This window comes from Puccinia triticina, chromosome 12A (assembly GCF_026914185.1).
Source record: "Puccinia triticina chromosome 12A, complete sequence".
Taxonomy (NCBI): Eukaryota; Fungi; Basidiomycota; class Pucciniomycetes; order Pucciniales; family Pucciniaceae; genus Puccinia; species Puccinia triticina.
Window position 1 is genome coordinate 2,921,515 of NC_070569.1, and position 20,580 is coordinate 2,942,094.

General features: G+C 46.7%; 4 protein-coding genes across 4 annotated transcripts; 3 read left to right on the forward strand and 1 right to left on the reverse strand.

The window, feature by feature from the left end:
- Nucleotides 1-8,511: 8,511 nt before the first annotated feature.
- On the forward strand, nt 8,512-9,239 carry PtA15_12A253 (uncharacterized protein; the record flags this gene model as incomplete). Its single annotated transcript, XM_053161843.1, has 4 exons — nt 8,512-8,718; nt 8,793-8,919; nt 9,015-9,096; nt 9,158-9,239. The coding sequence occupies 4 exons, from the start codon at nt 8,512-8,514 to the stop codon at nt 9,237-9,239; spliced, it is 498 nt and encodes a 165-aa protein (XP_053025820.1).
- Nucleotides 9,240-10,911: 1,672 nt separating this feature from the next.
- On the forward strand, nt 10,912-12,405 carry PtA15_12A254 (uncharacterized protein; the record flags this gene model as incomplete). Its single annotated transcript, XM_053161844.1, has 6 exons — nt 10,912-10,983; nt 11,059-11,445; nt 11,519-11,713; nt 11,780-11,965; nt 12,027-12,174; nt 12,242-12,405. The coding sequence occupies 6 exons, from the start codon at nt 10,912-10,914 to the stop codon at nt 12,403-12,405; spliced, it is 1,152 nt and encodes a 383-aa protein (XP_053025821.1).
- A 1,139-nt stretch (nt 12,406-13,544) lies between these two features.
- PtA15_12A255 (uncharacterized protein) lies at nt 13,545-14,326 on the forward strand (the record flags this gene model as incomplete). Its single annotated transcript, XM_053161845.1, has 2 exons — nt 13,545-13,552; nt 13,705-14,326. 2 exons carry the CDS (start codon nt 13,545-13,547, stop codon nt 14,324-14,326), a joined length of 630 nt encoding a protein of 209 aa, XP_053025822.1.
- A 2,687-nt stretch (nt 14,327-17,013) lies between these two features.
- PtA15_12A256 (uncharacterized protein) lies at nt 17,014-18,281 on the reverse strand (the record flags this gene model as incomplete). The annotated part of the gene is made up of 5 exons (XM_053161846.1): nt 17,014-17,384; nt 17,573-17,614; nt 17,714-17,794; nt 17,883-17,906; nt 18,056-18,281. The coding sequence occupies 5 exons, from the start codon at nt 18,279-18,281 to the stop codon at nt 17,014-17,016; spliced, it is 744 nt and encodes a 247-aa protein (XP_053025823.1).
- Between the last annotated feature and the right edge of the window lie 2,299 nt (nt 18,282-20,580).

The window sequence follows — 20,580 nt, forward strand, 5'->3', positions numbered from 1 at the left end:
TGAGGTGACCGGAGCAGCTGTTTCCAGGTCTTCGGTGTGTCTACATCGTCATCTTCGCAGGCAGCCTTTGCCCATGATCCGTAGCGGTCAGGAGCACGTCTTTGTCTACCAGAGCGGCGAGCAGGCGGCGAAGGAGGACGAGCGGTGACTGTTGGTGGCGAGTTGGAAGACGCAGGCGGCTGAGCGACAGTGGAGTCGGGTTCCTGGGCGGGAGATTGCACTGTGAGGCGCGAGGGTGGTGGCGGGGGAATCAGAGGGGGTGAAGAAGGAGCAGAAACGGGAGAAGGATGAGGGACAGGGGGAGGGGAAATAGGGGAAGCGGGAGACGGAGGTGGAACAGAAAGAGAGAGTGGGGAAGGAGGTGGCAGAGAGGGTGGAGTCATTGGAGTGGCGTGTATTGATGCGGTCAGTCTGCGATCAAAACGTGGCTCCAAAGGTATATCCAACGGGGGGAGACGTGGGATTGAGGCTGATGGTCCCAGAATCGAAGGAGTCGGCTGACGAGGGGCAGGCTGAGTCGGAGAGAAAGTCAGCGGCCAGGGGAGTTCTACCAATACAGGTGACGGCTTGGTTGTCAGCTCCGAACCATAGGGGAAAGATAGTTCATCAAAGAGAACATCTCTAGACTTGACAACGGACCGCTTTTCCAGGTCCCAAAGCCTATAGCCGTTTCCGTCGCCGAGGTAGGATAGGAGGAGGGATGATCGTCCCTTCACGTCAAGCTTTTTCCGGTTTGCTTCAGGGACCTTGTACCAGACCAGACATCCAAAGGGATGGAGGCTGGTAAGGTCGACCAGAGTTTTACCCAGTATCTCATTTGGCGCTTTGAAGCCGGCTGGGGTGCGACAGGGCACAGAGTTGAGGGAAAAAGAAACATGGCGAAGGGCGTCGGCCCAGAAGAACTTCGGGAGTCCGGCGGTAAGGAGAGAACACCTAACCAGATTTCCTACAGTCCTGTTGGTACGTTCAGCAACCCCATTCAACTCAGGGGAGTGCGGTGGGCCGGGCTCATGGGTGATGCCGGCATGTTCCAGATAGGACCTGAGCTCATTGGACAGGTACTCTCCCCCGTTATTGGAACGCAAAGCCAAGATCTTGTGGGTCCCGTCTCGCTCAAAAAGCGCGCGAAAGATTTTGAAACAGGAGAAGACTTGGGATTTGGATTTCATCGGGTAGATAGAGACAAACTTGGAGTGATCATCGATAAAAGTGACAAAGTAATGATAACCTTCGCGTGACTTGACCTCAAAGGAACCGACGTCTGAGTGTATGAGTTGGCCGGGTTTTTCGCATCGGTAAGCCGAACAGGATTTGAAGGACTTGCGGTGCATCTTTGATTGCACGCAGATGGGACATCGTTGAACATTGACCTCATTCATCAGGGTCGGTTTGATGTCCAGAGTCTTCAGGAGTTGTTTTAAAGGCTTGAGGCCTATATGTGAGAGACGGCGATGAAAACCGAGCAGCAAACTGTCAACGGAGGACAGCGCTAGACTGGAGGATGAAGAGGACTTTACCTCATCGGATGGGAGGTAGTAAAGATTTCCTTTGCGATACCCTTGTCCAACCACGGTCCCTGTTGTGGTGATAGACGAGGCCCTGTAGATGTCGCACTGGTCTTTGGTGAAGACACAGGTCAAGCCAGCGTCACACATTGCCGCTATCGAGAGAAGCGGTTCGTGGAGACTCGGGACTACCAAGGTTGGGACCGATATCGAAGATGAGAGAGGAAGTTTAGCATTTCCGCGGTGAGAAGCGGACACCAGAGAGTGATTGGCGAGGCGCACAGGAGTGCTGTCGGGACGTATGTCTGAGACTGCGGACTGGTATGGAGTCATACAGTTGGTGCAACCTGAGTCCAGGTTGGCATCGCTTACCGGAGTGGTGCTGGAGTTCGCTGAGTGTTCCGCAAGAGCGATCGCATTCCCGGCTCTGGCTGGATGTTGGTGATCGTCAGGCTCGGATCCTGAGTAATCAGAATCCTCCTCCTGTTCTCCGCCCCCCAATTCGACAACCGAGGTCTTTCCTGCCTTGGCTTGTGGCTTCGACCCTTGGCGGCCTCGACGGTATCCGTGACGCCTGGGTTTGTCATACGACCTAGACGAGTCAGATTGACGACCTTGCTTATGCTCGTTCAGGATCCGGGCCGCGTTTTCGCATACCGAGAGTTCATGCCCGTTCACATTGCAGAACGTGCAGAAAAGAGAGGGGTTGTGCGGGGGTCGAGGCTTTCGGTCGCCGGAAATTTGAGCTCGTGCGACCGACTCGACCAGTTGGGACTCTTCAAGACGAGCTTTACGACGGAGAGACTCTTGACAAAGGGCTGAAACGATCCTCAACGATGAGACTTGGCTCTCATTCATCATAGCTGATACACAGGGAAGCCAGTCGGGCGGGAGTGAGTTGAGAAGGGATGTCGCATGGATATCGTCTGGGGTAAGCGGTTTATCCGGAGTGACGATTGCATTCAGGCGCTCGGCGTAGGAATGAAGCTCGTCGATGTGAGCGTCTACGTCGTCGCTTGCCATTTGTGCGGTGGTGAGCTTGCGAAGCCAGTACATGCGCCCACCGGACGACGAGTCCTGGTGAGCCTCTTTCAGAGCGTCCCACATCCCTTTCGCATCCTCTATAAACGACCGGATGTAGCGCAGGTTGACAGATTCAATGGTGCGCGAGATGACAGAGCAGACTGCCATATTGTCTTGCTCGAAAGTTGCCCGTCGGGGGCTTTTGTCGCCAGACCTGGGCGGCTTGATAATGTAGGAGACGCCAGTGACATTGAAATGGATTTCGAGGAGAACTGCCCAGTCCAGATAGTTCGAGTTGGTTCCTGGGGCTTTAAGGGCTTCGACGCCCGAGATTTTTAGTGCCGGGTGGGCAAAGAGCTCCATGTGTGGTGGAGGAGCTTTCGGTGTTTGATTGCTAGTCGACATTTATAGAAATGGAGCGATTGAGTTGATCCTTCGAGAGAGTAACGAACCAAGTTTCTGTTATTTTACGTGCTAGAGCTGTAGCGCAGTGGGACTCATAACCTGATGAGATGAATCATCCTCTGAACAGCAGAACACAGATGCGGTGAGTTCGTGGAAGGATAATTCATTTCAGAAACAAAACAGAAGAGAGGAAAGAACAAAGAGAGAAAAGAAAAAGCTCACCTGAACAGCAGAACACAGATGCGGTGAGTTCGTGGAAGGATGAGGAAGAGAGCCTTCCACGAGTCTGCTGCTCAGGTGACTACACTACATACATGTCACAGAATGTGAAAGAGAGATGACAGGTTGGAAGCAGAAAAAAAGGAGAAAAGGAAAGAAACACACAACCCTACACCTCAACAACATTAAGTATCCAAAAGACTGCAATAACTTAGCAAATAATAATAATTAATTAGTGGTTTAACATTAAGCGGACCAAAAGGCACATCACAAAAAAATGGCAGCATCTCCCTCAACTGTACAACAAAACTACAGGTACAAAATGTCCTGGACCACTTGGCTCTTTAAGCAATTAGCTCCAAGCAAGAGCCAAGCGGTGACTTCCACTACTCCACAAGTGGTGTCCTTTTATACCTTTCCCCCCAACCCCAACTGACCACGACTTCTGCCTCTCTTTATTCCTTTTCCAAACCCATTATGTCTTGGCCACAATTGTGCGCATTTCCTTTTGCATATCGTATTGCATCGCTTACAAGAATGCAAAGCTTATTGCGTGCTCCAAATCCGGGAAACTGAGACTGTTTCCCGGGATGGTATGCTAATCTTCACCACTACAGCTTTTCCAAATAACAAACCCAGCCCTACATATCACCAATTCCGGGATACTGAGACCGTGTCCCGGGATAAGATGTCTTCCCGGGCCCCGCCTATTTCCCGGAAAAGGACGCTTGCCAATTCCGGGAGACTGAGACCGTGTCCCGGAATATAGGTGCCAATAATTGTACCAAGAGTGTGTTTGTCAATTCCGGGATACTGAACTGTGTCGGGGCATACTATGTTTCCCCGGGCCTTGCCAACTTCTTGGAATAGGAAGTTTGCCATTTCTGGGAAACTGATACCGTGTCCTGTGGAAGGTGTATTAAAAAAAAAAACTTTCAAAATTAATATCACATAATGGTCGCGGGGCGGCGCAGCCGCCCTTAAACCCTAGTGAATTATTACACAGACCCAAATGAGCCAGTTTGCTTTGACTGCTTCACAAAAGAAACATCATTGAAGCCATAATAATATAAAAGAATAAACCAAAATCATTGTCAATGATTTTGGTTGCGGGTACCCGCCACTCTTTAGCAGGTAGCTGTCTGCCCCTACAAGCAACCATGGCGGGTGAAAAGCTACATGCTTGACTTTTTACCAAAATTGAACACTCCAAGCCTGCTGGCTGGCACTTGCCAGGGCATTGCAGAATCAGATTACTCATCATAAATTAAGGGGGGTCAGCCACTCAAAGTAACCCCTTATTCCTATTCCTTCATGTACTAATTGTATAATTAAGAATTGGCCCCAGAAAGCGCCCAAAAAAGGTGTTACATACAAAAAACTAGTAAAATAAACAAAGTACATAAAAATAAACTATTGTACATTAAAGAGTAATATTACTCGTGTAAAAATACCCCGTGAAAGTATTATGCAGACTTCTACTGAAGCTCTTTCACATGACAATTGGTTATAAACATGTCTTGTGACAGAGTCAGGGAAATTAGTCTATTATAATACAAATAAATTGCCCACAGCCAAGCCTTGTTTACGTGTACACCTCAGGATACTCCCTTAGAGAGAAAAGGACTTAGTGGTTGCGCCCACTGAAGTCCCCTCTATAAATAGAGGCCTGTTTGGCCCTCAGGAAAAGATCCCCCAGACCATTCACCGCCCATAAACCGCAAGTTTGCCGTGAATATTCTCCCCTGCTACTATTGTAGCCCCTTTTCCTTTTAAACCATCCCCAGCACGCAAAATCCACTGGATTAAACCCTTTATATTATCAAAAATCCCTTATTAGCATATTTAAAGATTTATCCTTATAAGTAGTTGCAGTAAGACCTCCGCCTCTGTCAAGCAGCCAATCAGTTTAAGCGCTTACCACCTACTTTTACGCCAAATTAATTCCCTGTAATTATTAATTACATAATTAATCCTTCCTCTGTTACAGAGTGTTCAAACCCTTGTAGTGGCCATATTTGCCACGTAACAAGCTTGGTAATTTATATTACCAGTGTTTACATCAGCACAGTCATAGTGCTAGGGCCCAAAACCCTTATTTTTGATGGGTTTTTGCCCTAAGCTTCATAAACAGAGCTGTCACTCCTAGTGGAGCAATTGGCGCATTTGGAACGATCACCGGTGTCCCGGATTTGGGCAATGCTGAAGGTCCGCTTTCTGACAGCGCTTTGAAAAGGATATTTGCAGCAAGCTGGGAGCCTGAGTCTTGAGCTAGTAGAGCCTGTTTCAAGATTTGGGAGCGTTGTTCTACTATTGTAACTACCCAAAACAATACAATGTTAGGTTCATCTTAACGTGCGGTTTCTTAGAGTGAGATTGGGAGATATGGTAGAAATAATTGTACCAGTCTTTTGTTCTATCACGTCTGGGGTTTCATTTGGTGCGTCAACAGCGTCTCTTGCCGCTGGATTCTCCTCAGATTCGAAAAGTAACTCTTCCTCATAGGGTGGAGACCCAGTGGTTTGTACAGGAGCTACCAGGTTTTACACAAAATTGCTCCGTTAATCTAAAATGTTCTGCAGTTTTTTCTAGATTGAGCTGCCTTACTCTCTATTCCGTCTCCTCTGATGTTTGGGCCTGGAATCAGGGTGTTCAAAACATTCTCTTCCTTGGTCCTCTTGCTACCTCCTTTGTTTGAGTTCTTGGATGCTCTTGCGGATTCAACCATCTTGGATGCTTCAAGAGTCAGAAGTCGAAGAAAACTTTAAATTGGTTTATCAAAGAAAACAAAAAGGGGACTGGTTTTGAATTTTAGTCTTTTTACACCGTGATATGCGGTTGTTTGTAAAAAGGTGAGACAGTAGCTAAGATGGACAGTTTGGGAGCGGTGAGCGAGGGAAAGAGATCTTAAAGCCCGATACTCTTTATTGACCCAAGACTACCTTCTTGACCAACGCTCAGGTCTGCTCATTTTGTCACGGACGGATTGCTGGTCTACAAAAAACACCTGTCCATCACTGCGCATGGACTTTGGCACCCTCCAGTGTGCCTTGCTTGTGTGCCATCAAAGTAAGTTTGTATTTAATGGATCAGAAGACTGCCATGCCCCCCCATCATTCAAACTCAGACTCCAGGAAGTGAACATGTCACAGACATTTTCATCACATCCCTAACTACAAACAAGCTCTGAACAACACAAACAAAACAAAACACACACAAAGAAAGATCAACCACATACACAGGTAACATAAGAGAATGAATGCAATGAAAAGAGGAGCTGTAACCAAACTGAAGCCACATCAAAAAGAACAGAGTGAAAAATAAACAACAATCATCAATTTAAAGATGGACATTGGGACCTGGGTGCCCACGGCAGGTATGGGTACCAGGTCCTTTTTTGCCCAAAGCAGACACCCATACCCGTTAGGTGGGTACCGGTGGTGCTTGGGCAGTGTAGTAGTGTACCTGTGGGTACACTATCTTGTCAGGAGAGGAACATAATTAGCCCCCCTGATGGCCAGTACTGGCCATTGAGAGAGTGCTGACTCTCCTGCTGGCCGGCACTGGCCCTCAGGAGAGTCCATTTGTCAGGTTTCCAGTTTCTCCGCTCACATTCCCCTACCATCCCCAGTCCCCAGTAAATTTTCCAGTGCCCAGTCCCCAGTAAAGTATTCTGTCTTCAGTCCCCAGTACCCAGTCCCCAGTAAATTATTCAGTCCCCAGTACCCAGTCCCCAGTAAATTATCCAGTCCCCAGTCCCCAGTCCCCAGTAAAGTATTCTTTCCCAGTCTCCAGTAAAGTTCCCTGTTCCTGTCCTGTCCTCTGTCCAGTTCCAGTTCCTGTCCCTGTCCCCTATCCCAGTTCCTGTCCTGTCCCTGTCACTGACTTGTTATTACAGATGTTAGTTTATTTTGTCTTGTATGTTACATGCTGTTAGGCCCCCTCTGGATCTTGTGCAGGGGGCTCTCTAGTTGTGTATACATGTCCGCTCCTTGAGTATGAAATAAAATCATCGAGTCTGAGCAATTTTCATCCAGAGCCACCTTTGGCAGCTCCTTGTTCCTGTTCTCTTTCACCCAAGGACAGTCCCCCCCTTCATCGCCTCCTCCTGTTGAGCTGAAATCCTAACACCATTGACTCTCCCAATCACCAATACCAGCCATCAAGGGATTTCTGACTCTCCTGTTGGCCAGTTCTGGCCCTCAGGAGAGTGTAAGACTCTCCTGTTGGCCAGTTCTGGCCCTCAGGAGAGTGTAAGACTCTCAATGGCCAGTACTGACAATCAAGAGTGCTCATACACTCTTCCAAGGGCTCAAACTGGCTGACCAGGGGCTGAGGACCCAAGGGACATTCCACCCAAGCCCCCATCCACAAGCATATTGGGGCTTGAGGCGGGTGTGGCCGGGGGGTACCTGGGTATGTACCCGCCGGCTGCAAAAATTCAGGGACCCGCACCCGTGCTTGACACCACCTGGCGGGTGCATGGCGGGTGTGGCGGGTACCAGGTACCCAATTGCTATCTTTAATATCAATCACAACATCTTGAATCTTGAGCTTGAGATTTGAGATGGATAATCTTGAGGGCTTGATCATGACAACTGTTCAGTTGAATCTTGGGTCTTTATGCTTAATCTTGATCTTGAATCATAGACTGTCTGTACCATTTTGTGCACCACACTGGAGGCTGTAAAGAAATTCAATGGGTAGAGGGTGATATGTGGGTTAGAAGGAATTTTTAGACGTTTGGTTGGGCAGCCTCAAGCCAAATGTTGGACATAGCGGGAGGGTGGTTGCAACAGGGAGGACTTGTGTATGAGTTAAGAGCAATGGTGAAACAAATACAATACATGTATCTGTATCTGCCTGTATTTGTATCTGTTTTGCACCCAATACTATTCATCTGTATTGTATTCAAAGACCAATACTATACAAATGTATTCAAACTTTGGTATCTTGTTGCAAATACAGCCCAATACAAGATACTGTATTTTTACATTTTTTGATAGTTTTTCTGTATACAGTCCACAGTGGCCAAAAACAAGAAAATCAAGTTTTAACAATTTATTGATACAATAACTATGGTATTGTATCTTCAGGCAGATACAGTACATTTTTATTTACAATTTTGTATTTTTCAACAGATACAATACACAAGTATCTGAAGATACTGTATTGTATAGTATCTGTTTCACCGTTGTTAAGAGGGGCCTGTATAAAGAGGCTTCGCAGCAGAGCGCAGAGTGCATCACGGGGTTTGAACCGGGCACCGCTCCAAAGTTGGCGTGTTTCCCACATAGCTTTTGTGCGAAGTCCACCTGTGACCTGCCACCATTCCCGTTTTGCTTCAACCTCAAGTTCAATGCCCCAATCTAGCACCAATCTTAAGACGACCGACTACGGAGCCACCGCCGCTCCTGCCCCTGCTGCAACCTCCTCGTCCGCAAAGCCACCTGCCGCCTCTCGGATTGAGCCTAAAGTATGGCTAGCGAACGAACGAACATGGTTGAATTGGTGCCGGACTGGTGTCTTGTTGGGCTCGTTTGGAGTCGCCCTTATTAATTCATCTGTATGTCTCCAGGACCTTCAACTCTATGATTCATATGTCGCTGACCCTCGTTCTTCCTGTCTATCTCCCATCAGCCTTCTCTAGGCGCACGGGCGATGGGGGTCGTTTATGCCGCCATCGCAATCGGGACAATAGGATATGGACACCATCTTTACAAAAAACGCATCAGGTTGATTAAAGAAAAATATTCGGGTCATTTCGGTTGGTTTACGACAGAGGTTTTCAGGCATCTACGATGATACAGTCTTTTTCACATAGCGCTCATCCTGTGAAACACATTTTCTGTTGGACGCTAGACGAAGTAATCGCTCCTCTTATCATCTCAGGATCACTCTTCCTGGCCATTCTCGTCAATTTTATTCTCCGGGCCATAGACAAGTAAGCATAGCTATCTTCAGTCGCTCTTCCTCGGGCTGACTCCATCCAATTATGAACTTAGTGAACGACATAAGCCTTCGAATGATATGCCGAAAGCGCCCTGGATTGCTGCCCCAGCCTCGACTAAGTTCCCCCCACTCTAAAGCTTCTACGCGGCGCTTTTAAGCTTGAACATGCCGCAAACTCCAGGTTATACGTAATTTCAGGTTATCTGAATTACTGCTTGCTTTCCTCAGTCGTGCGTATTTTTTCTTTACGTGGTCATGGGGCGATTTTAGTTGGTTGGAATACTTGGTTTTAAATTTGTAACCTTCGCATTTATCTGCAGTGATATTTTTGTATCAATAGTATTTGGGCTTTATTTTGTGTTTTTACTGCATTGCGAAGGAAACATCTCCAGGGCATAATGCATAACCGAAAGCTGATAAATCTATTCACCCGGTGAACGATACGGTTAACCAATAATGATACAGGATGAAATGTGAGGGAAAATAACATTTTTCTGATTTGATCCCATCAACACATCTTGCCATCCACAGAGCCGATCATGTCAAAGCAGTAGTAGGCCAGGCCCACCCCCACCTACAGTTACCAAATCACACTGCAATACACACTCTCAAAACCCATGGTGAAACTGTTTGCTGCCCGTCATGTTTCCAACGATGCATGACGAGACCAGAGAGCTTGGAGGAATCTGTAATCTGTTCTTTGTATCGGTGGCCTCGAGTCTGCTGTCACACCTGCCGCGTAAATCACAAAGGTTTGACCAGGTAAGTAGGAATTGGTTTCGGGGAGATTGGTTGCTTTATGATAGTGATTGACTCAAGTGCCGATGTTCCCTACTCAAATCCTAGATCCCAAAATTTCAACTCCCTCTTCAAAGGGGGGCACTGAAGGTCATCCGATACTCTGAGGCGAGCAAAAGCGCTTGATTCACAGCCGGCGAGTGCGCCCTCGCAGTGAAGAGCTTCATATGACTGTCCAGGGAAATCTTGGAGTTTTGATATACTGATACCAGGGAACTGGCGTAACAAGTACACTGCAAAAGGTGTTTATTCGATCGGCAACATGAGCTATCTTCTCAAAGAAATTTTAGGTTTCTCTGTTTCTTATGGGCCGCTCAGACCTGTGATGGATTAATATCTTGATCTAACGTTGGATTACTCAGTGAACGCCCATTAACCATGTAGGCCAGCACAATCGCTCAACTGATAGTTTAGCGGCCAGAAACGAGACCTTTGATTCTCAACTGGATGGTGACAAGCTCGTGACTCTGTGGAGGCTTTTGTCCATCAGCGCCTGACAAAATGAAGCGCAAATTTACTCCTTTTTTCAACGGCTCCATCTACAAAGTTTCTCACGTCGGAGCCGCGCGCTTCAAGCTGGCTTGAGCATTCATTAGTGGCTCGGCTCGGTAGGACATCCCCTCATCTGGCTATAGTCCATTCGACGACACGATGCTCACCCAGATTTCGCTTGGGCATCTTCATGGCCATGCGCGATCAACAGCTGATCGGTGTTGGCCTCCATGCCTGATTGACATCGGAGCTAAGGTGTATAAGAACTATTCTACATGCTTGTGCCCTGGAGGAAGCTGCCATTTCAACGTGCTTCCATTGATAGCTACTTGCATACAAATCCCGATAATTGACATAACCGTCTGACCTGCTATCCCTGCCATTGCTCCGGTCTGCACCCTCTCTATCCTAAATCAGCCTCAATCCTCTTCACTACACATCCATCGTCGACCTTTCCTCGATTCGTTTCAGACTCCAACTCCGTTAATTTGCTCTCTTACTCGTGAACTTTTCGAATATGACTACATTCAATCTCTGCGCATCCTACTCCGCCGTGAACAAGGCAGAATTTATTGTCGATGCTGTCTTGGTACGTCGCTTTTTTCCAACGGACAGCCGTGGTCTGTGATAACCACTGACATCTCCGCATCCATGATTACAACAGTTTGACATGGATGGTACCCTCGTGGATTCCATTCCGGCGATAGAATCAGCATGGGCTGCAGTTGCCAAGAAGATCAACAAGCCAGCGGCTGAAGTCATCGAAGCTACTCACGGCCGTCGTGTTATGGACAACCTCAAGGATCTCTACCCAAATCTCAGAAGGATGTCGGACGCTGAGATGGCGCCTCATGTGAAGGAGTTTGAGATTGAGATATTGAGACAAGCAGATGAGTACGGCATCGAGGTTAAGAGCCGTCGTTCCAGTGTGGCTTCCAGCAGACGAGCCAGCAGAACAGCTTCTTTTGCTGGCACTCCTGACGAAAAGCCGCGTCGCAAGTCGAACTTGTCTCAAACAGTTACTCCAGACAACGTGTCGGCCCGTATGGCGGTGAGTTCTAGGGCATTTGAAGAAATACCAATTGATCTCAATGTTCATTTGGTGCACATCTATTTTTTCTCAGGCTATGGGCATTGCACCTTTGAGCTCAAACAACTCCAGTTCATCGATTCCGCAAGTCGAGAAACGCGCTAACACGCCTGCCGAAATGTTAGCCAAGAAAAAACTCGCTGTCTTGCAGAGCTCGGTCAACCAGGACGTGTTTGAGGACGGGGATGACTCAGATGACGATATCCAAATCGATGTCTCTGATTTGGTCGTAAGCACACGACAGATAATTGATTATTGTACTTCTACTCACTGATAATTGTACTTATTCCCCCAGGATCGCTCTGTGCGCATTTTACCTGGCGTGAGAAAAATGACAGACTCCTTGCCAGCCGATCGGTTCGCCATCGCAACTTCTGCGGCAGTAACGCACTGCCACGGTGCCCTCCAGAGAGTTGGAATCTCACTTCCCAAAATCACCGTCACAGCGGATGATCCTCGTCTCGAACGAGGCAAACCATTCGTGAGTCTAAGTTGCCCTTCGATTGCACAGGTAGCCTGCCATTAAACTGCGTCGTTTGCAGCCCGACCCTTTTATCCTCGCTGCTAAGTCACTTGGGTTCGAGCCTGAAAACTGTGTCGTGGTGGAAGACTCACCTTTCGGTATTCAAGCTGGGGTAGCCGCCGGTGGCAAAACCATAGCAGTTTCTACATCTCACTCTCATGACAAGAGTAAGTTCATTTACTCTTCGATTTAATATTTTTAAGCATGAAAATAAATTGATCGTTCTTGTTACAGTTTCGCATTGCGGCGCCACCTGGCTCATCCCTACGCTAGAATTAGTCCAAGTCGAAGTTCTACCCGATGGAAAACTCCGAATCTTTATCGACGCCACTGATAAGGATATCGAGCAGGCTCTCTCTAAATGTGTCAGGAGCAAAATCGAAGCCAAGCGTGTTTGATTATATAATTTGATAATTATATTCCCTTCCCAAGTAGACATTTTCCATCCATTATGCTTCGCTGCGGCGTTCAATCTGATTAAATTAGTGTAACATTCATTCATTGTCGAACTTCACGCTCCAACAAACCTCCTCTCAATTTTTTTCTATTTGTATGTTGAATATTGCACTATCAAAATTGAATCACTTCAGTTTCAATCCAATGAAATATTAAATGGTTAAAGTCTAAGAACATCTTTCAGACAAATCTTTATAATTAAATGATGAGATGTGCGCTGGATCTGTTGGTAAAACATCCACTTTTTTTCCTTTCCATCCCTTGCCATATTACTAATCTACTGGTCTCAGGAGGTTGTTGTGGAAGTATGTACCAGTTGCATCAATTGTTCACCTTCAAGTTCCAGCAGGAATTTAACTGTATGCACAGGTCACAGTGGTGTTCAAGATTGAAATTATAAATGTATAAAAATAAAAATCATAAGTGACTTTGACAGGGATATCCAAGTTTCTTAAATCCACACAAACGTGGAAACCTAGATCTAAGTTTTGGCGTATTTCTAATTTAAAAAGAACACAACAGAAGAGCACCAATTTCTACAATACAGGCAGCCGTTGAAAATATCCCCAAAGACCTACAAGGCCCTATGGATGACCCTCCAACTGTGCCAAAGCAACAAGCAAAAAAGGGCCGGTTGTGGAAGACTCTTTGAAAGAGCTGTCAAGGAGGGGCCTAATCAAGCGATGTAGGGGGCCTCCAGGGAGGGGGTGGGACGAAACCAGAACCCCTGAGGGGAAAAATTGACACCCTCCCCTCCTCCTTAAATACCCAAACTCAGCTCATCCATAGGGGGAAAGTCATGACTCTCGACTCTAGGCGCATCCGGCGCCACGACCACCGTATCCTTGTCAACGCCACGCCACCCAGTCCCACCCAATTTAAACCCTCCGCTGGACAGGGCCCCATCACCTTCATTACTGTGGCAGCCGTATCGCTGGACCTATCATCATCAGCTGTGGGGCAGGCCGAAGACGTGGTTGCAAGGATCTTTGACCTTCAGCTTAGCTGGACCCGTCGGGTGTACATACGCGTTGAAGCAGCTGCTCAAACAAGCCTTGTTGTTTGCAACCTTCGATACACAATGGCCTCGTACAGTCAAGATACCAATCACGCCAACTAGACCGCCAACAGCCAAAGTGAGCTGTTGCCCGTTGCCCATCCTTCCATCATCATCCTGTTGCTGTCCACCGATTTTGCCGCAGCTCTCTCGCGCTGATTGTAATTGATCACTCACACAAAAGACCACCAAAGATCCTCCCACAAGCATCAGTCAGCGTCACCCCTGCTCTGAGCAGTCCCCGTGTTCTTCAGCTCCTAGGCGGCCAATTGGATGTCGGCCAAGCTCCTCAAATGACAAATGGCAGCTGTACGTTGACTTTGGCTCTTCCAACCCAACACAACACATTGCACTCGTCCAGCTTCTCCACTTTCAAGGTTCCAAGACGCTCAGAGTTTGGCTCGCTTTCTTCCTTTGGGTCAACTACTCAAAACAACTGCTTCTTCCAACTTGGCGGGTTCCTTGTGGAGGTGAGATTGACACAGTACGGGCTCTTGATCCCAAAGCACCTCGCAGCGAACAATCTCCAAGGCCACCGGCGGACGTGTGATCTCATCTCAATCAACATTGCTGTGTTTCTGTTCTCCCAGAGCTTCCTGCTCCCCTTCTTCGACCATCTCAGCCTCATCACCCCCACTGAGTACTGGTCCCGCTTAGCAGTCTTGTTGACCACGAGTAGCAATACTTCCCAAACAGCAGCCGAAGCAGGAACAAGCTCGGAACTCGACCACGCAGTCGAGAATGCTCGAGAACGCACGCGGAGCATGCCCAGGCGGGCATCAGCCCCAACAGGGTCTTCTACTTGATTTTCCACTGCCCGAAACCGCCAGCCCCCAGGCCAACGCAGCCGAAGCCTGCCGCGGCGGGCTTCACGACCAAATGCTGCTCAAGACAGTGATCTCAATCTCCTTGGGCCCACACCCGACGACACCAATGATCATTTTGGCGCCATCGACCAGCTCCCGGCGAAGTGTGTTCCTCGACGAGTGCTGCTATTGGCCAGGGGCACCGCCTTCTCTCCCAACATCCCTCTTGCAAGCTCTCGCGCAGGCTGGCCAGCGAGCACGCCGGGGGGATCAATATAATCTAGAATAAGCTTCTCAGTGCTCATGGAACGCGACCGGGCTATCTTGCTCACCCTCTTTGGTGTTCTGTGCCCACCCCTCTCTTTGACCATCTCTCCCACCCTCCTTGAATTTTTTGCCCACCTTCTGAGACGTTCCCAATCCCCGCTCTCTCCGTCCTCCAATCTGTCCCCTCCATCCTATCATTTCCGTAAATTGGCCGCCAGACTGGGCCCTTAGTGTTCATCTTAATTAGCCTGGGCAATGAAGGATCTTATATGATGTCATGTGCTAATTTGGATGGAATTTGTGGCTGTCAGACCCTGACTAGGCAATGATATCCCCAGCTGGTATCAAGTGTGAGTTGCAGGAGTACATTTGATCACCCGGTAGTAATGAAAGTCAGCAAAATCCATTTTCAGGGTTATATATATATTGATGATTGCCATATATTCAGTTGAGTGGTGAAAGTAGGGAAATCTTATTCTTTGTGATTTCTGGTTGACATCAAATTTTGTTGGTTGTACCTGTTGGCTGGTTGGGCTCCTGTTTCTTTCTCATTAATTCAATTCTTATTGGAAATGTTGGGGAAAATTAGACTGAAATACAATGAAATGTAATGCCATGGAAAAGGCCATCAAATGTGTGAAATTATATATCTTGTCTGGGTCAGCCTTTATGCATACCAAAGAAAGACCATAGGTATACCATTTTTGGTGTGAATTAGTGTGCACTCCAAAAAAGTGGTGTGCATTAGTGTGCGCTCCAAAATTTGGAGTGCACACCCATGTACTCCACCAAATTGAAGTGCACACTCATGCACACAAAATTTGGAGTGCACACCCATGTACTCCACAACATTGGAGTGCACACCGATGTACTCCACAACATTGGAGACTTGGAGTGCACACTCATGCACCCAAAAGTTGGAGTGCACACTCATGCACAAAAATTGGAGTGCACACCCATGCACTCCAAAGAAAATTGGAGTGTGCACCTATGCACTCCAAAAAATTGGAGTACACACTCATGCACTCCATAAACAACCTGAATTTGGATTCCATGTGTTTGCACTCCAACAAGATTGCCCACCCCAAAACTACCATTTTTTCTGCCCAGTGTGGATGTTTGTTGACTATTTGATTGTTTAAAGACAGAGAAATGCACTACCCAATCAGGTAGTGCATGAGTGTTCACACTATGGTTTTTGGAATGCACACCCATGTACTCCAAAGCCAGGTTGGTTTTGGAGAGGATGAGTGTGCACTAAGTTTTGGATTGCACCCCAATGCACACCACTTTTTGGAGTGAACAATAATACACACCAAAAATGGTGTGCATGTGGTATTTCTTTGGTGTGCATAAAGGTTGACCCGCATCAGTGCACCTTTTGGCACTGCATTCACACTGATCCCCGGTCAGATTCAGAGGTAGAACACTGATTCAGTGTAAGTGCAACGGTCAGAGTGCTGCACTGACGCTGATTGGGCTGGAGTATCAGCAGTAGACAACTGTGCGGCACTGAAAATTCCTCTGATATCAGCACAGTGCAGATGTTTCACTGTTGGTTCCTACTGATCAGTTCATTGTAAGATGGGTAAGAACTTATCTTAGAGAGATTCTTTTTCATTGTAGACACCTAGCATTGCAGCTTCCCCCCTTCAGCGGCGAAGCCGCCTTGGCCTCTAGTCCTTATAGAATCCCAGCCAAAAGCCATTTATGAATTTATTTTTATGCAGTTATGATTAAATTGTGAATAACATTGTTGGATTCATTGATAATAAATCAGGTGGCTGTGTCAAAGCTCAGCCAACATGTCAATTGGGGACACACAAGAGACATCACTTCAGATGCCAGCAGGTGGGCTCTTTTTGAGATTAAATTGCTTCTAATCTCTTCGTAATTGAATCAAGGTAGCAGATTTTTGTGATTGCTGCACTTTTTCAGCAAAAGTGAACATTTTAAGGGTGCACTACCACTAATTGCCTGCAAGAAGCAGCAGCAACTTGCTGAGCTCATTGGATTACCTTTATCACCATTTCTTTTGGGTCTATCAATGTAGCGGTCAGCTGCTGCGGATCATATTTCTAGCCCAGCGCAGCGGATACAGCATTCCTGCAATCAAGAAATTTTCAACCTGCCTCACGAGTCACTCTCAATGGGCAAAATATGCATAACACATAAAGATTCCCTTTTTATTATTCTAGTCCTTTCATTTTGTTTGCATGTATGTAAAATCAAGAATGCCTCACAAGCATTGGGATCAAGGAAATGTTTGAATGGTAAACTTTCTTCTTGTAAGTGATATTTTGAGATAATTATAGCCTGCTAGATAAAAGAGGCGAATCAAATGGAGGGCAGAAAGTGCACAAGTAAACAACGGTGTGATGCTTGAAAAGATTGAGTAGATTCCCAGAGGGCAAGCACCCCTAATCCCTCTCCCACAAATTTTTCAAAATTTTGATGAGCCTAATGATATCGTCTCTCTTTGACTCAGTTAATTTTTCTTCAAACCGAGGCAATTCCCGTATGATATACTCTTGGATCCTCGCGGAGAACGGGTCGAGTTTTTCTTTTGAACGTTGGTTGACCTCGGTGATGGTGGCCAACAAAAGAATAAAGTCAAGAATTGAAGTGTCTTTGACTATGTCTTTTACCCCCAGGTTAAAATCTGGCCTATTGAAAAAAAGAGATAAATAGAGTATCAATTGTGTCTCCGATCGTTCCCGATAGAGTTTTATGCACGCTTGTACAAGCGGAATCTCTTTCACAGGATGCGAAAATCTTTCTTCTCTTCCATCTGATAAGTATGTACCCGCATAAGTATTTTCGGAGTGGAAAAAAGGGAATTTGGTGTAAATTAGCTTTCGGAGTCTGCAACAAGGAGTCATTTAGGAGCCATAGAGCAACTATAGGATTGAATACCCTGCGAGCTACATTGTTCTGTGCTCGAGAAATGATAGAAGAATCACAAACATTTCACCTCACCTCCCAACAACCAAATGCGTTGTATTTGCTCTTGAGGTTCGTCTTTTCGCAGAAAGGAAGTCAGTATGTCAATTAACTGTACCTTTTCAAGCATGCTGGCTTTCTTTTTCAAGATTAGATGGGTAAAGGATGGTAACTTACACAAAAAGCACTTAGGCCAAAGGTTATTGTTGATATGATCTAGGGGGTCCCATTCATACGGGGCCCTCCATAATATGCGATCTGTAATTATCAGAGCATGCCACACGCTGCATCAGCTCAAATTTCACAATTTTAAAATCCGGATGCATGTGTGTCATAAGCAGCTCACCCTTGCATTGAGCCTCCCAAGTCTCTATTTATTTAAGAGATCATCAAGCCAAGAATTGGAATATCAGTCCCCAAGAAGATAAGAATGTTTTAAGAAGGCATGTAGGGCCAGCAACCCTACTGCCTCTGTAATTCGAGGAAGTCTTTTTTTTAAAGTCTGAACTTTGGGCTCACCCTTCATCTCTTTCTGGGCGTCCGAGTGCGCCTGCAAATCAGGTCTATCCAAGCTGGAGACACGCCTATCAGTCTCCTCCATCGGAATATAGCCAGTCAAAGGCCGTTTCTCTTCTCCCAAGGGTCCTAAGCTCCTTGATCCCCAATTTCCTGGAGAAGCCGGAGCTCGATGGGAAGACATGGGTAGGCCTATGGTTAGAGCCTTTCGAATTTTCGCTAACTTCATTGTTGGTCAGGGGTTTTCTGAATTAGGATTGATTTTTGATTCTTAGCTTGAATGATTTTGTGTTCTATTGTTAAACAATGGCCCCAATGATTTATATCCAGGTATCTATAGCACAAGTGTTTACGAAAAAAGGTAACTTGCCGCAATGCGTTTGGCAGAACCAGGTGAATGAGCCATTGTTTTAAAGGCTTTTATAAGCATAAGGAACAGGTTGAGCGGTGCCAAGGCCCAAACTCGGCTAGAAAAAATATGTTTTATGCAAAGCTGCGGCGTTTGAGCATCGCTCGGCATGCATCCAGGATAGGAGTACATAAATGTAAATCGGAGCGCGATAAAAGATAACTTGCTTGTGTACAGAGTCACAGACGAATGGCACTTAAGCAGGATTACTTAACTACAGCGCCACAAACCATTCTGATTTGATAATTACTTACATAGCTACCTGCAGAGCCGCAATCCATGATTTACTGATTCCTGTCTCTGACTGTAAAGATTACAGCAGCTTGCCATCAGGCCTACTGCCGGAGGTTGTGCCCAGCCACTTCGCTTGTTGCATAGGAGTTGCGGGGTTTTTACTGTGCCGGCACAGGTTCGGGCATCGGCAAAAATTTTTTGGATCGCATCATCCTCCAGGTGGTGTGTCAGGGTGTGTCACACCTGTGGGGTGATAGGTGTACGCCATCGCGGGTGGTCATGCGTTGCAACTTGCAGGGACAATATCATACGTAGCGTGTCGGCCGGGCATTGTGATTTGCTCGCGATGGGAGGAAGTCTGAGGAAGTCTGAACAGGAGAACCCCAGGCAGGGGCCCGCGCGAGACCGTTGAAAGTTCTTGGACGGCAACACGGGGTTTGAAACAAAAACAGCAGAGATTGTTCAGACATTCCAACACCAGGAGCATTAAGGGTTATCATGGGGAAACCAGATGTGAAGTGACCATCATGGTGCTCAAGTTGCCTACACACTTGATGCACGCCATCACTATTGTAGAGATACTGTGGCTGCTCCGCTCCGCAGCCTAAAATCCAATGGAGCCCATACAGGCAAACTGGGCCTCTGTATCATAGCGGGTTGAAAAACCGTTTTTCCCGCGAAAATCAGTTTTTTGTGCAAAAAACTGTTCTTGCCAAAAAATGTGTACCACAGCACCTGTTGTTTGGGAAATCCAGCAAACAGTTTCCCCCAGAAATGGTTTATTTTCAAAAACACATCTGACCCTGTTTTTCAAGACTATTTTTCCTCCCCCATCACCCTCCATCACCTCATTCCTCCATCTCATTACTCTGAGACCAGAGCAAGCTGGCATTCAATCATCTTGTTGTCTTGGAGGAGTCTTCCCTCACCTCAGGACAATCTATTATAGCAGACCAAGAAATAATCTCCTACTTCCTATCCAACCAATACAACTGGATTGGTCCAAGGAAAACAAAGAGAGCTCACTGCAATTGAATTGGACCAAGGAAAAAAAAGAGATTCCTTCTGGTTTGTCCTTCATCTCTCCTCCTTTCCCTTGGACTGGTCTTCTCCTTCTTCCCACTTGGCCCGCGGTCTGAGAGGAATTATCTCCTTTCTCTCCAAACAGAACTTGATTGTTCCAAGAGAAAAAAGAACTCAATTGTTCCTAGAGGAACAAGAAATCAATTTTTCCCAGAGGAAGGAGGAGGAAACCTTGGGTCACACCTCCGTCCCTCCCCTTGGACATATGTATATAGTTAAATCAATCCAACAGGAAGGAGGAGGGGATTCTATTTCAATCCTCCCATTGCCTCCAATTGGTATAATTTATATTGGTCTGAGAGCATTGGATGTGTGATTCCCTCTGCCTTAAATCTCTTGGGCCAGTCTATGGAGGTATACATATTGCTCTGGGACAAGGAGGGAGTTCCTCTTGGACTAATAGGTACAAGAGGACTGGAGGAGTGATTTCAGGCTTCCTCCCTCTTGGACTGGTCTGAAGATTTGCCAGGGTACCAAAGATTGTCTATGGTTTTCATGAGTAGGGAAGGCACCACAAATCACAATGACCACTTCCCTACTCATGAAGATTTTCCAGGGTACCAAAGATTGTCCAAGGTGTTCATGAGTAGGGAAAGCACCACAATGACCCCTTAGTGTGGATATTCTGGAATCTGAAGGGATGGTTGTGGTACACATATTGAAATCTATTTTTCCAAATTTGAGTTTTCTTTTTGGAATATGGATTGGAAAAGACAATGAAATCTTGCCTTTCACCTCAACAATACTTTGGAGAACCTCCTTCCCCTTGATTCCCAAAAAATGGGCATCCAAAGACCTTCAT